Raw genomic sequence first — 16835 nt, 5'->3', positions numbered from 1 at the left:
ATCTGGACTTTAAAAACCTGTTAAATACGTTATTAATTAGCTGCCGCTTTGGCTCATTGACAAAGAGATTTACACCCAAGAAAAGTCTCTTGCCCAAGCCGGGGCTTTCATTCACTGCTGAAATAGACACTGTACAAAGCTGCTGAAGAGTGAGAAATAGAAATATTTTCAAAAGGATGGGTGGGGCAGTGTTAGAGAAGATAATTTTGTATATGTTGTTAAGTGTCAGCGTGACTCAATTGGTAGCTCTCTTGCCTCTGAATTAGAAGGTTGTTAGACTTTGGGACTTGGGACTAATACCCCCATCCTAGCCCGACTCCACTGGCTTCCCATCACACAGAGGATACAGTTCAAGATCCTGGTCCTCACCTTCAAAACCCTCCATGGTCTTGTTCCCCCCTACCTCTCTGACCTCCTAACCCCCTACCATCCTGCTCGCTCCCTCCGCTCAACAGGCTCCGGTCTACTTCACGTCCACCATCTCACTCACCCCACTATTGGCGGGCGGGCCTTCTGCCACTCTGCCCCCACTCTCTAGAACTCCATCCCACAGTCTTTCCGCCTCTCCCACTCCCTTGCCTCCTTCAAGATTCATCTCAAGAACCTCCTCTTCGACCGTGCTTTCGATCACCCTGCTTCCCCGCCTGCCCTCCGCCCTCCCCGATTCCGACCCCCAGCTCAGGTCCGAAACTCTGACTGTCCAGCACCTTGGGATGTCCTCCTGACTTGAAAGGCGCTATAGAAATGTAATTTTATTGTTGTTGGAATTGGTAGCCTAGACTGACACATCAGCCCTGCATTGTCAGAGATGTCCTTCAGATGAGATGTTAAACCAAGGTCCCTTCTGATTGTTCAGGTGAATGCTAAATCTTCCATGGCCAGTGTCCTGGCCAACAATCCCCCGATAAAATTCGATCATTCACTTCATGGCTGTTTGTGGGACATTGTTGTTCACAAATTGGATGCCACCTTCAGCTACAAAATACAATCATTAAAGTAAAACCTGTGAAGTGTTTCCTCTCAAAGTGAAAGGTGCCATATCAAATGCGCCATATTATTATTTATTTAAGTGAATATTGACACAGAATGAAAACTTTTAAAATTCAAAGAAAGGGACATTGGATCCATCAGGGACTTTACGCACAACCAAACAGCAAAACAGGAAGTTGGGATCTCCATCGTGGGGGAATGCAAGTGTAGTTATACAACATCGAGGAATACGAAACAGCACAGTATTTCCCTCAAACAGGGATGCAATGAAACAGTACCATAAGTACTTGTGAAACAGAATGGGACTTTTGCGCACTGATTGGCTGTTGTAGACTGAGACGAGTGTTTCTTCATTGCTAGTGGAAAATACAACAGCAATAACAAATTACATTTATATAGCGCCTTTCAAAAGAAATTATGTTCAAAACTATGAGGGGTTTTGATAGAGTAGATAGGGAGAAACTTTCCTCTGGCAGGTGGGTGAATGGATTTTAAGAAGACACAGATTTAAGATAATTGTCAGAATAACCAGAGGGGAGCCGAGGAGAATCCTTTTTACTCTTTAGAGAGTTGTTGCGGTCTGGAATGCATTGCCTGAATGGGTGATGGAAGCAGATTCTGTAATAGTTTTCAAAAGGGAATTAGATAGGTACTTAAAAGGGGAAAAAAATGCAGAGTTATGGGTTAAGAGCGGGGATGTGGAACTAGTTGGTAGCTCTTTCAAAGAACCAGCACAGACACGATGGGCCGAATGGCCTCCTATTCTGTAAAATTCTATGAATCTATGATTCACGTTGGAAGGACGTCTCAAGGGGCTGGACAGTAAAGGGTTTACACCTGAGCTGGGGGTTGGAATCAAGAGGGGTGAAAGGTAGAGGTGGGGAGGGTTGCCGAAAGCATGGCCAAAGAGGAAAGTCTTGAGGCGGGTCTTGAAGGAGGCAAGGGAGGGAGCGAGGTGGAGGATTCCGTGTGGTGGGGGCAGAAAAACTGAAGGCCTGACCGCCGAAGGTGGGACGGGTAGAGCGGGGGACACGAAGCAGGCCAGTGCCTGCCGAGAAGACGGAGCGGACAGGTTGGTATGGTGTTAATAGGTGTGTGATCGACAGCTATTTTAGATATAACATGGTTAGGGTGGGAGTGTGGGGGGGCTTTAACAAGTTGCTAGAACATTCACGCAGCATGCTGGGGTTAAGGGGAAATATGCACTGCTGCTGGTGCTTTGGAATGACTGGCTTTCAACATCCGTTGGTTGATGTTTATTCTAGCTAAAGCTTGTGCCTGCCTATTCATATGCAGCTTAGTGAGGGCTTTCACTAAGTGAGGGCTTTCTGGTGCTTTTTCACATTGCTGGCGCTTTAATGTGCTTCCACTAAAGCGCCGTGAAGACTCGCATTATACGTTTCGACTTGCATCCTTTTTATCTTGAATAATTCTCAAAAATGAACTGAATTTCCCTTTTTTTTGTTAATTCTAAAACATATTTTTGTTTTTAGTACTTTATAAAAATAAAATGTACGTGTTCTGTGAAGAATTTGCCTGCTTTCAGCTGTTGGGACAGAATGGGTGACTCAGTCCCAGTTACAATAACAATCCTGAACCAAGTTGAAATCAAGCCATTTCTTCAATGGGATGCAGATAAGACTGTATCTCTTTCAAGTTCATCCTCTGTAATAAATCCAGGATCGTGGTTTACTTTTTTTAAGCTAAAATAAAATGTATTTGGAGATGAGAAGCATGGCCCTTATTCAGAGGTAGCCCAGGGGAACATTTCTCATTCAAGGAATGTCTGGCCACTAGTGACAGGGGCAGAGGAACTCTCTCCCAAGTTATTAAGGCAGGAATCGTGGCCTTGATAAAGCAAACAGTCAAAGAGATGCAGTGTTTTTCAAACTGTCTGCTACACAGCATTGACCACACTGTCAATGCCAAGGGTGGGAAACACCCACTGTGTTTACCACTGTGAAACAACAGGGAAGGTATAAACTAAGCATCACTTATGAGATATTCTTCAGTAAGACATGGCCGATTTTTTTTTTACAAAACATCTCCATTGTTGATAATCCCGAGTCATTACTGAAGTTGTGCTTTCAGCCACTCTCCCATCTCCTCTATCCTCCACCCCTCTTAATTCCAACCATCAACTCGGGTGCAAACCCTTAACTGTCCAGCGCCTTGGGGCCCCCTTCTGACGTGAAAGGCACTGTATAAATGTAATTTTATTTTTGTTGTTGATGAATAAAGCACCAACATCTACATGGGATTTGACATGAGAATTGTACCTGTGTAAAATGTTCCAGCGGGACTTTGAAACCTGACAAAGCCAGTGTAGCACACCACTGCTTTGAATAATATCAAACAACCACTTTACCAAAAGTTTTTTTACTCGACTAATAAATGCCTTCCTAACTAATTCACACACACACCAGTGGTGAGTTTCATGAAACTGGTGAAACAAATGGGAATGCATGCACTGCAATAAGTACAGACGTGCAATGCGTTTCTACATTGGAAAGTTTTTCTGGGAGTCTCATTTGTCAATTCCAAGTACATTTCATGAAATGACAAATTAATTTGTCACAGACTTTATATCCACTTTATCGAGAGGGTGAACAAACATTAAAATAATTACCTAAAGCAAGATGAATACACGTTTTTTGAAAAAAGGATTGGTGTATAGAATATTCTGAAGTCAGATTGCAATGAAAATTTTAATGCCTGTTAACAGTGATCGAAACAGAGCTACAGTGAGAGTCTGAGACATCGCAGTAAAGGATTCAAGATTCCTGATATTCTCTGGCGTGAAGCATTGCAAATCCTATTATATTTGAATGAACTGGGTTAACATCAAGACGTTGGTACTTCCCAATGATAACACATTTACTACGACTAAATGGAAGTAAACTCACACTTACGCTATGGTTTGGAAAATAAACGCAATGTGGATGACTTTAGTCAATGCTAAGTGAAGTGACTTTGAACAGGTTTTGAGCTGGATTTGACACAGCTTTAAAAGAAACCAGGCTGCATCAATTTTCATACCATTGTTTCCTCTCTGTGGCTAAAATGAACAACAATTTCTGGTTCAACAGAGTAAGCATGACACCGAAAAGGATTTCCCTTGTGACCCTTGTTATGTGTTTCAGAAGAGTTCTAATGGCGGTATGCATGTGCGTGTGTGTATGTAAATGTCCTGGAATGTGGCTTATTGACGAAACCACGTCCAGCCTCCTAAAAAGGCTCTGGAATTCTCTGGATATTTGTTTTCCAGCTTTCATCCCGTTAATGCAGAGAATATGCCGAGTAACGTACCCTCTCAAAGGTTAGCTTAACATATTTATTACAATAATCTTGTTAACACATGGCTTGGAGAAAGGGTTCATAAAGCACAGAGTGACTGAGAGCAGAGCTCCTGCTTTCATCAAATGGGGGAAGAACCCGAAATAGCAAAGTGCTGTAATATCACCAGCAGGAAATGTGCTTCTCTTTCAGTCTGTTCCTTGAAAATTGTCCATCTCTTTATCAATCTGATGTGGTGACATTGCAGTGGTACCCCCACTATAATGCTCACCATGCAGATGTGCAAAGAAAGCATGTTAAGAGAAGGAGCGGGCGGAGGGGTGGGTGTATGATGTTTGTCTGTTACTAAGATTATTTGTCTGTTAATAATGTTATTGTGAAGACCCTGTGCAATGTCACAGGTGGTTTGCCTCTCCTCCCACCCCGTGTGAACTTCACATGTGGTACCTCTTGTACCCGTTGCCTCTCATGCTTGCTATGCTGCAATGTTCAATGTTCTGTTATATGCTCATGCCAAATACTCCCAGTATCCCAGGCCACAGCCATTCAGCTGGCTCTGAAGAGAAAAGCCAGGCAGGTCCACAGAATCTATCTAACCCTCTCTTCTGTCTCTCTCTCTACGACTCTCTCTGACTCTGTGCCTGTCTCTTTCTTTGAAGTACAAACGTATAAACACGGATTTGCATAAGCTGACAAGCAACCAATTGGTGTTCTGCTGCACTTGCAAGAGTAAATCTTCTATGATAAAAGTCATACACTCTGAATCACAGCATATTATCAGTATTATCTACTGCATGTAGATGGCTAAATGACTTCGAATGTCATCAACAACAACTTGCATTTATATAGCGCCCCTTATGCAGGGTAGCGTCCCAGGACACTTGACGGGCGAAGTACGATGCTAAGTCGGGGGGAGGTGGGAGGTGACTGTTAGCACAGTCGAAGAGGATGGTTTTCAGTTGCTACTTGAAGATGGGAAAGGAGGATGACGATCACATGCTAAGCTTTGACTGTTCATGTCCTCCATACAGAACTGTTACCAGTCGAGGGTCTTGTTAGGCATAAGATCATCAATAGATAGAATTTTGTGCAGATTGTAGTATGGATGGGAGGCCACCAGCCTAAGATCTCACAGAAAATACAAGTTTTAGTAAAATGTGGTCAAATCTTTAGCTGGATGTCCATTTTATTCCATAAGGAAATATCTCTTTACTGTTAGCGAGTCCAGCCCATCCCTGGAGGTCTGTGTATGTGACTGATGTAAAGTGCTAATCATACAATTATTAAAGACAACAACTGTTCTTTTAATGTAGTGAAGCATAAAGGTGAAATTTGTGATATTTCATAAGGTGCACCTTGTACAACAGCAGTAACTTGCACTTATATACCGCCCTTCATGCTGAACATTGTTTTGGCGAGTGGCATAGTGGCGGGCTTGAACGCCAAACAAGGGGGAAGGGAGCTAGAGGTAGAGGTGACCATAGGTGGAATTGCAGATGTAGGTCTTCAGTTAGGATTTTAAAGATAGACAAAGAGACTGGGGGCGAGGCAGAGGACTTGAAGGCAGGGAGTTTCAGAGGTTGGGGGAAATGTGGCTGAAGGCACGGCCACGATTGTGGCGCAGATGAGTTGTGGGATGTGCCGAAACCTGTGCCAATTGAGCGAAGATGTGGGTGTGAAGGGATTTGTGTGTGAGAGTGATCTTTTCAGAGACAGAGAGCCATTGGAGCATGATATGAATTGGGTTGATGGGCTTGGGAGATAATGCAGATGAAATGCTATAAATTTCACCTCATATCTTCAAATATGAATCACTTTGGCAAATAAAGACCTTAACTATCACCTTTAAAAAATCCTCTGGGTCAGTAAACTTGTGTACAGAACTGATTAATGTATGATCAGGTTTCACTCTCGGAGGCAGGTGCATGCTCAACATGTGCACTGCAAGACGACTGCATTGAGATTCAGTTTTCCAAGTGCAATCCTCCATTATTGGTTGATGCTCAGTACCGTAGAGGCTTGTGGACTCACGGTACTGAACAAACATCAATCAGGACCACCAGGCAGTAAATCCCTCACACAAAGGAGGTTTGTTTGTGAAATTACAATTGGAAAGAATTCAGTTTTCTCTTCCCCAAACCTCCCCCTCTACCACCCTCCCCACCACCAATAGGGCTTGACTTGCTAACCCACACCGGCTTGTTTCCTTCCTCTGCTCAGCTGACTCCTATCTGCTCCATGTTCCCCATCCTGCGTGCCCACCATTGGCAGTGAACGCATTGTTGCAAATCAACTCAGCGCACACCTCTCCCACTCTCTCTTCGAACCCCTCCAGTCCGGTTTCCGCCCTGCCCACAGTACAGAGACTGCGCTTGTGAAAATCACAAATGACATCCTCTCTACCTATGACCAAGGCTCCCTCTGCTTCCTTGTCCTCCTGGACCTCTCCGCCGCGTTCAACACAGTCGATCACACCATCCTCCTCCACCGCCTTTCCTCCGTCATCCACCTCAGTGGGACCGCACTCGCCTGGTTCGAGTCCTACCATTTCACCCACAAAATATACAGTCAATTCACTTTACAGCTTATTCTGTGAAGCACTTTGAGACGTCTAGAAGACCTGAAAACGCTATATCAAATGCAAGGATTATTATTATTACCTCACAAACTGCCAGCAGCACATTTGCACAAACGGCTTCTCCTCCCCGCTCTCATCCAGTTACCTGCAGGATATCCCAAGGATCCATCCTTGGCCCCCTCCTCTTTCTGATCTACATACTCTCTCTTGGGGATGTCATCCGCAGACAAGGGGTACACTTCCACATGTATGTGGATGACAACCAACTCTATTTTTCCACCTCACATTGTGACCCCCAGCACCCTGATGTTCTGTCAGCCTGCCTGCCAGATCTCAGGGCTGGATGACCGCAAATTTCCTTCAGCTGAATGTTGACAAGACAGAAGCTTTGGCTCTTTGGCTCTCGTCAACATTTAAAATCACATGGTTCTCACCTCCTCCACCTACCCAACCACACCCTAAAACTCTCCGAACCCATACGCAACCTAGACGTCAGGTTCGACCCCCAATTATCCTTCCTCCCCCACGTGCAGTCCTTCACCAGCACCGCTTTCTTCCACCTCTGACGCATCGCCCGTCTCCACCAATACCTCACTCCAAAAGCCACTGAAACCCTGGTCCATGCCTTTGTCACCTCTCGGCTGTTACTATTCAAATGCCCTCCTCTCCGGTCTCCCCTCCACTACCATTCATAAAATTTGGGTCATCCAGAACCCTGCTGCCCGCATTCTTAACCGCACCAAACTCTGCTCCCCGATTATCCCAGTCCTTGCCAGACTGCACTGGCTGCCTGTCCCAGAGAGGAACGACTTCAAGATCCTCACCCTTGTCTTCAAATCCATCCACTCCTCTGCACCCCCCTACCTCTCTGACCTTGTCTCTCCTCAAAACAATGCCCGTTGCCTTTGCTCCACTGGGTCTGGCCTCCTCCTTGCCCCCCAAAAACTCCGCTTCACAATCGGCGGCCGTGACTTCAGCCACTACGCCCCGAGGCTCTGGAACTCCCTCACTCCCTTCGCCTCACCCCCCCACCCCCCCTTCCTATTTTCAGAAATCAGCTGAAGACCGTTCTTTTCGACCGTGCCTTTGGTTACCTTCCTCCGCCCCCCCCCCCCCGGCTCGGCCCCAGGAACCGTAACTGTGAAGCGCTCTGAGATGCCATCCGGGGTGGATGAATCTAAGTTGTTGTTGTTGTTGGTAGTGGGGCCCACAGCCTCTCTGTCCCCACGTTGTGGAACTCCATCCCACAGTCCCTTCATCTCCCTCCCTTGTCTCCTTCAAGGTCCGTCTCAAGACCTTCCTCTTCGACCGCAACTTTGATCACCTTTCTACCCCCACTGCCTTCACACCTCTTGATCCCAACACCCCAGCTCGGGTGCAAATCCTGGACTGCCCAGTGCCTTGGAACGTCTTCCCGACATGAAAGGTGCTATACAAATGTAATTTATTGTTGTTAGAAGCTGTGCAAGTTGAGAGTTATGGATGGGTATTTTTAGAATTCCAGGTGCAATAAACAGTCTACATTTGGTTTATATTGTCAAATATCAGAGTGCATTATAGAGGAGCACACGGTCTTCGCATATCACTTCTGTGCATGTTCTGCACCTTATCGGTTTCCACCTCATTGTGTTCTGGCTAATATCTCTTCAGACCTGCATTACTTGAGCTGCTTTAGTAAAGGACGGAATGGATGGTGGTGTTAAAATCTAAATAACCAATTCCTGCATGTTTCTTGCAAAGACTGGTGGATGGGTTGTAGAGTGTGGGACCATCGCAATCACCGTGAAAACATGCTGGAATGATCAGATCAGGTCATCTCTGATTTATTTGATATGATGAGAAATTTGGGTATAATTTGGATGCTTCTGATTCGGATGGCCCATCACTTAGATGCATGAAGGGCATGGACATTGTGCTATTTTACTGTTCTCCTGTCTGTTCTACACATTACATTGGTATGAAATGTCTAGTGCTTTCTGAGCCTTGTTCTTTCTTGGGCTCTGTGATTGACAGGTAAGTGATTTTCTTATTCACTCAATTTCATTTTTTTCTGGTCTGGTATCACATTTCTAAAGATTTCCCAAGTTAAAAACCACAGCGGCTATTTGTGTGCTGCTTGACTGCTACATTTGCATAGAAAAGCAGTCATGAGAGTGAATAGTGAACTCCTGTGAAGCCCTTTTGAGTTTTTTCAACGACATGATGAAATCCTATATGAAATGCAAGGATTTTTTTCAACACTGTATTGCTGAGATTGAAATGGGATTTCAAAAAGCCTAAGAAACCTTCACCTGTTGGCTCTTTGCGAACTGTTAACATTTCACTGCTATTTTTGACTTCTATTTTTGACTTACATATCAGAGTTTCACAGCGGAGGGGATTTAAAGCCATTGAACTGAAACATTGTCTGAGCTCTCCCTCATAATCTCACTTTAACTGTTGCCGAGGGACGTGATCCGAACAGCGGGAGAGAGCTGTTGTTAGGTTTTACTCCCCACACAATGTTTCATTGAGACTTCCAATCAGACTGGCTGCAGTAGGCAGATTTGAGTGACAGTCCCAATGTTTGACCCTCAGGTCAATAAACAAGCAACCAGCTATCTAGCTGGTGTCGCTGGCTACAGCCCCTTCGCTGGGCCCATTACACCAATGTTCTGTAGCATCTTGAAGCCAATAACTGGGAATGTGGTTTGGTACCTGAAGTGTCATTGCCATTCTTTAGTTGGAGTACAGTACTGACTATGGTTCCGGTAATGTGCATTCTTGAGTTCTACTTAGTGCTGCACAACTGATGATGGGTAGATCAAAAAAACAAAAGATAATTAATCAAAATCTTTGAAGCGTTCAACCATCCCCGCATCACCATTGGAGAGCCATTTAATCTTGGCTCAGCTGGCTCTGGCCTCCTGCCTTTGGATTCTCTCCCGCAGTCCCTCCACCTTGCCACTTCCTTCCCCTCTTTTAGATCATGACTGAAGACCTTCCTCTTCGACCGGGCTTACAGTCACCTCCTTCCTATCCCCGCCTTGGAGTCAGACTCCTTCAAATTAAGCGCTCTTGAGATGCTGCCTCACATGAAGGAACCTATATAAATGGAAGTTGTTGTTGTTGTTAAATCGCACTATTGGGATGTGCCCCATTGTGGATAAGCAAACAGGATAATTGGACACCACACAGTATACAAATTAGCTCTAGTGTTAACTATAACAAAAACAAGCTGGTTGTGCGCATGTGAGCAAGGTTACTACAGGGTGTGATTCATCCCAACTCCCTAATAACCTGAATGTACGTTACTTTGTACATTTTCTGTCACCTCTGGAGCCCTGAATTGACTTCCTCATCAGAGTGTGATGTGGATGCATGGTCAAGCAGATAATCAGTGTGCGGATAATTGGCCTTCCACTGAATGCAGTCACTGGCTCCCCACCCCCAGCCGATCACGTTCAAAATCTTCATCCTCACTATCAAATTCCTACATGGCTTCAGCTCATCCGACCGCTGTAACCTTCTGTGATCCTATTGCCTCGGACCTAGAAGACATATCCCTTTTCCAATCAGCCTCACCATTGCCACGTGACCTTTCATGTATCCTGCCCCTCCTTTCTGGAACTCCATCCACCTTGTCCCCTTCCTGTTCTGCCTCAAAACCTGATCATAGGTGGTGGGTGATAATATTCTTTCAGGGGGGGGGGCGAAGTAAAACTCAGTTAAAGAGTCGGTCCCCTTTAAGACAGGTGAGCCTACTTTGAGACGTCCTGCCAACACAAAAGGTGCTATATTAATGTAAATTGTTGTTGGTCTTTTTAATTCCCACAACCAGTGTTCCCCAGATACCACCCTGGCCCTGGAGGAAAGAAATTCTTGTGTCCCTTGGAGTACAGCTTCTTATTGGACTCCCTTATTTATCCGTGTTTCCAGTATTCTTCTCAAGTAGTTTACTGTTCCAGCTCTGTTTGGTTTAGTTAATTAACACAGTGTTAACTGCTTTGTTGGCAAATTTGTACCGGATATCCATTATTCTGTGGGGATAGAGAATTCTTTTAATCTCTTGTTCTTGAGGCTTTTTAATTTTCAAACTATGTCCACCAGATCTACTCCCACGGTCTGAGCCAAATAGCTTCTCTGCAACTATGCCTCCTGTCATTTTAAAGCCATAGACAATCCCTCGAATAAATTGGTCATTCACTCACTCCATGGCAGTTTGTGGGACAATGATGTGGGCAAATTGCCTCGGGCAAATTGCATTTCGCCTATAGATGTACAGTCACTGCACTTCACAGTATATCATGCCAGCTCTATGAAAGAGACTCACAGTCTCTTCAGACCCATTCTCCTGAGTCTCAAAATATATCGCTTTAACTGTGCTTTCTATCATGTTTTCCCTCTTCAGCTCCCAATCCCAGTTTGGTTGCCCATCCAGTGTTGTCAAGCACTTTTGAGATATCCTCCTGACATGAAAGGCATTATATAAATGTACATATTATTGTATTATATGTTTCTCATACCCTTAAATAATTTTCTATTTAAAATATTAGTCTAATTCCTCTTCAAGAAGCTATGATAAATTCTGCTTTTACCGTGGATTTTGGTGGGATATTTCACATGCTATCAATCCACAGGGTAAAAGATATTTTAACATCTCTGTTGTTTTTCAATGACTATCTTGATTTTATACTCTTTAGATACTAACAAGCAGTGGATCAGTGGAAATAGAACCTCCTGATAAGATTGTATTTAGGTCCATAGAATTATTCCCTCAATGTTCATACCTCACTCCTCTGTCCTCCTGCTTTGCTCAGCTAACACAGGCCTGCTGCACATCTCCCAACCCTCTCTGCACCACCATCAGTGGCCATGCCTTCAATCCCTAGGTCCTAACCTCTGGAAATCCCTGCCTCAATCCTGCCACCTCACCACTCTTTGTTTAAATCCGACCTTAATATCTATCAAGATCTATCTCTTCGACTGTGCCTATGGTCACCTCCTGGTTGGATATCAGTAGAGACCTACTTTTTGAACCTTTTTAGTGGATGGGGGTGGGGGAGCCAGAAAAAGTGAAAGCCTTCTCATTTTGTCTAGCTGTTTAACAAAAGATTTTTGGCACGTCACAGCTGCTGGAAGTACTGGGAGGGTAACAGTGCTTAAGTGTCTTTTGCTATGTAAACGTAACACATGAGTTTATCCTTCCAAACGATCTACAATTCATTTGCTGAACCACAAGACAATTCTGGCCATTGACAAACTCTGCGTTGTCTTTCTATTTACTGCCAGCTGTGACCCAGCTCCTCAGACAGCTGTTTTGAATCGTACGAATACAATCAGTTCCCAGTACTGTATGTTGGTACAGCACTTGTACTGTACATCCCCTTCCTGTCAATCATTGCCAGCTACTAGATTAGAGTAAAAGATTTGAATATCTACATTGATGCTACTGGATTTGTGAAAGCAAAACCTAGCATTCAATGATCCCCTCCACCCCTCGTGAAAATATAGTCGATTCACTGTACGGTGTATTCTGTGAAGTGCTTTGAAAGGTCTCAATGACATAATAAAGCGAGGATTATTATATTATTGCAAGGATTATTACATTATTATTAAAATAAGATTTACATTGCTTAATGATCCACAGAAGGACTCCTTTTTAACCAAACACCTCTTTACCAGCACTCACCTGGAAGACACAGCGTATGCTTTGGAACTGTCATTTTTAGTTAATTCTCAGTCTGTCTTGAACCGTTTGCCTTCCCTATATTCATCTTTTATTTACCTGGAAAACACACAGTCACTCCACTTCACAGTAAATCCTGTGAAGCACTCTGAGGTGCCCTCCCGACGTGAAAGGCGCAATATCAAATACAAAGTTCACTTATCTACGATTCATTTGCTGAACCACAAGACAATTCTGGCCATTGACAAAATCTGCGTTGCCTCTCTATTTAGTGCCAGCCATGACCCAGCTCCTCAGACAGCTGTTTTGAATTGTACGATAATATCTTATTCTTATATTTTCCTTCATAACATAATAGTCAGTTTTGGGGCTTTTGTCTTTTTAAACGTTAAACTGTTTTAATATAAAGCGCTTTGAGACGTCTTGAAGATGTGATAAGGTGCTATATCAAGTGCAAGGATTTTTATTATTATTTTATTGATGATTACAATTTTCAATACCACAGTTACTTTCCTCTCTGTGAATTTCTGACTAATTTTTTATCAGCCTGTGTTGTGAATGTGAGACATCAAACCCCTTTCACTGGGTTTCAGTCTATATGCCATCGACCCATTTTCTTTTAATTGGCTCAGTCAATGCTATTTGCCTTTTAAGCCCTGTAAATGCAATGCTGAAAGTGGTGCAATGTTCCTCCCACGTCTTTTATCTATGACGTGAACCAAATATTGGTCAAATGAAGACAAAGTTAATGGTCACATACCTCAGAAGTCTAAAATTCTCATGCTTTTAGCCTTAAGATCATTGTCGTAGAACTTTGAAAAATTTCTTAAGTGTAATGTTGAGTTTTCACTGTTCTTTAAAAAACTTTTGAAGAGAGATTTGGAGACTTGACTTTCCAAATTAAAGCTGAATTTAAGAATTTTCCACAAATCTAAGGTGACGGTTTCATTCTTAATCCAGTTTCATTAACACCTTCTGTTAACAACAACAACAAAATTACATATGTATAGCGCCTTTCACGTAGGAGGACGTCCCAAGGCGCTGGACAGTCAGTGTTTTGGACCCGAGCTGGGGGTCAGGGTCGGGGGTGGAGGGCAGGCGGAGAAGCAGGATGATCGAAAGCACGGTCGAAGAGGGGAGCCTTGAGATGGGTCTTGAAGGTGGCAAAGGAAGGGGCGAGGTGGAGGGACTGCGGGATGGAGTTCCAGAAGGTGGGGGTAAAGTGGCAGAAGGCCCGCCTGCCAATAGTGGGGCGAGCGAGGCGGGGGACGTGAAGTAGGTCGGAGCCCGCTGACCGGAGGGAGCGAGCAGAATGGTAGGGGTTTAGGAGGTCGCAGAGGTAGGGGGGGAGCAAGACTATGGAGGGCTTTGAAAGTGAGGACCAGGATCTTGAACTTTGTCCTCTGTGTGATAGGAAGTCAGTGGAGTTGGGCGAGGATGGGGGTGATAGGATCATGGAGCCTAGTGCGGGAGAGTACACGGGCTGCAGAGTTCTGGATGATCTGCAGCCTGTGGAGGGAGGAGTTGGGGAGGCCGACAATCAAGCCTCGATGTAATGAAGGCGTGTATGAGGGTTTCGGCGGCCTGTGGTGTGAGACAGTGGCTGAGTCGGGCGATGTTGCGGATGTTGGGAAGTCAGAGCGGCTCTTGGCACAGATGTGGGGTAGAAAGGATAGTTGAGGGTCAAACAAGACCCCAAGGTTCCAGACTGGCTTAGTAAGATGGATGGTGGAACCGTGGATGGTGATGCTGTCAGTGCCTGAGGTGAGGAAGCACTGACGGGAGCCAATCAGGAGGGCCTCGGTCTTGTTGACGTTCAACTGAAGAAAGTTAGCTCTCATCCAGGACTTGATGTCTGACAGACATTCTGTCAGGACAGCAGTGGTCCTGAAGTCAAGTGTGGAGGCAGAGAGGTAGAGTTGGGTGTCATCTGCACACATGTGGAAGTTGACACCATGTCTGCAGATGATATCACCAAGAGGGAGCATATAGATATTGAAGAGGAGGGAACCAAGAACAGAGCCCTGAGGAACACTGCACGAGACGGTGCAGGGGCTAGAGCAGAAGTCGTTTGTGGTGATAAAGTGGAAGCGGTGTGAGAGGAGTCTGAACTAGTCAAGGACAGAGCCGTTGAGATGAGAGGAAAGGCGGTGGATAGGGATAGAGTGGTCGACGGTGTCGAAAGCATCAGAGAGGTCAAGGAGGCAAGGAGACAGAGGGAGTCCTGGTCGCAGATGGACAGAATGTCATTAGTCACTTTGACCAGGGCTGTTTCTGTGCTGTGGATGGCATGGAAACCCGATTGGAGAAGTTCGTGAAGGGAGTGGCGGGAGAGTATAATGTACCAGGTAAGTAAAAAGAAACAAGTTCACTCTTGACCTTTTTATGGCTGTCTTCGTATGATAAGGTAAGTCAAGTCTTAACGTTGACAAAGAAAGAAAATGCTGTGATGATCTGGGGCCGTGTTTTATGACTAAAAGAGGCGCATCTTTTCTTTCTGTAATAGAATCCTGCAGACAGTAAATGCCCCTTAAAGTAGGGTGAACATAAGTGCCCGATCTCCAGGGATAATCCCAGGATGAGGATTCATGGGGCCGAAGTTGCCCCGTCTTGAGTTCAGCAACAAACTGAGCAAGAACAATAATTTTTTAAAACCGATACACACATCAGAGAAACACAGCTCATTAATCCAACAAGCTTCTGCAATCCGGCCAGCATCAGCAATTGAGATAAGTTCAACTTTTTCATGTGTGGGTCCTTGGATTTGGTTTACAAAATATGATCACCCTATCTTAAAGGAACCTATCAAATCCAAACCTGTTCTGCTCCAAGATAAGTGCGCTGCCATCTTTTAATCTCGACACATGTAGTTAGTTATCCACCTGGAGTAAGCTTCCTGTCCTATGTGGAATTGAGGGTTAAGCTATTTTCACACTGCTAAAGGTACATGTACATGTTACATGTTAAAGTTACAAGGTGCATCAGCTGGAATCTAAGGCAGGTAGGTGTACTTTTAAGATGATGGGTTTGTACCATATATTTCCCCCTGACCCTCCACCCACCCTTCCCAGCTCAAGGCCTGAACATGCAGGTATTGTCAGGGGAAAGGACTTGTTGAAGAGGAAGCACATTTCATGCTTGGACCAGGAAGTGTATAAGCAAGCCATCAATTTCAAACAATAACAAATGCCAGCACTTGTTGTTCTGTGAACACGTCCATCCCAGATTCATGGTTAAATTCCTTTGAACAATCCTTCAAAGGCAGACATGGCCCTTTCTTAAGAAGTTTGGAAACACAGCAGCAATGTCCTTGAGAACTCCTTGTGCATGTTGCGTGGTTTTGTTTGCAGGAATAGACGCTCTCTTTATGTGCTGCCTCAGTTTGGCTTGCAGGATGTGTTTGTTTTCCTGCATCCTTGCCCAAAGTGAAAGGTTAATTGTGTCACCACGACCTTGTTGAGTCGACATGGCACATCAGTGTCGTTTGATCCAGCACTAATGTGTTTGCCTTTTGCTTTTACCAGCTGTGTGTCAACATGGATGTAAACACGGCGAGTGCGTGGGACCAAACAAATGCAAATGTTACCCTGGCTACACTGGCAAGACATGCAATCAAGGTAAGGAACAGAGATCTTTTTGTTACCCAACGCCCTGTGCTTTCAGCTTTGACAATGTTACAGTCACTGTAAAAGTCAGTCAAACATGGTAAGTAGGCTTTAATGGAGAAAACCATACTTATCTTGGCCAGAACCTCTGTGTGAGATTTGTAACTCTTTGATTCATTATTTTAAAAACAGGTTGTAACAACAGAGGAGTCTTTTAAGATTCTTGTATAAACCACCTTTTGGTATAGCTGTATACTCTATTTACTCTACATCCCAAGATCAATCAGACCCTTTAAAGCTTATTATAGTCCAGGCTGACATTCTGTATATGTAGCATTGTAGTATCCAGAATTTGGCAAATTATTCAATTCAATCTTAATTTTAAAGCCGGTTTTCAACGTTTCTTAAAAGAAACTTGCAGAAAACTGGCTGCAAAATTAAGACTGTACTGAAGCATTTGCTAAATTTGGGACTTTCTTAAATGCTACATAAATAGATTCAATCTAAACCCAGGTGGGTTTCATGGTTATCCCTATGGTTGGCACTATTCGAAAAAAAAGGGCAATTTCGCCCAGTATCACAAGATTAGTTTGGATGCAGAAGCCATTGACCCATCTAATGTCTTCCCTCAGAATATCCACCTACCGTTCCCCCATCACAACGTCAATCTACTAAATAAAAATAAATGGTAATTCAC

General features: G+C 44.3%; 1 protein-coding gene across 1 annotated transcript in view; it reads left to right on the top strand.

Annotated features, from left to right (window-relative positions):
- LOC121848070 (acetyl-CoA acetyltransferase, cytosolic-like) overlaps nucleotides 1–16835 on the top strand; it is a 28742-nt gene that overhangs the window by 2355 nt on the left and 9552 nt on the right. Inside the window, exons 3-4 of the mRNA XM_042341025.1 lie at nucleotides 4259–4309; nucleotides 16058–16150. Of these exons, the coding sequence (XP_042196959.1) occupies nucleotides 4259–4309; nucleotides 16058–16150 (144 nt within the window). The remainder of the gene's footprint in view (nucleotides 1–4258; nucleotides 4310–16057; nucleotides 16151–16835) is intronic.

Source organism: Callorhinchus milii, unplaced genomic scaffold, assembly GCF_018977255.1.
Source record: "Callorhinchus milii isolate IMCB2004 unplaced genomic scaffold, IMCB_Cmil_1.0 Scaffold1, whole genome shotgun sequence".
NCBI lineage: Eukaryota > Metazoa > Chordata > Chondrichthyes > Chimaeriformes > Callorhinchidae > Callorhinchus > Callorhinchus milii.
This window is presented reverse-complemented; position numbering and strand designations above follow the sequence as displayed.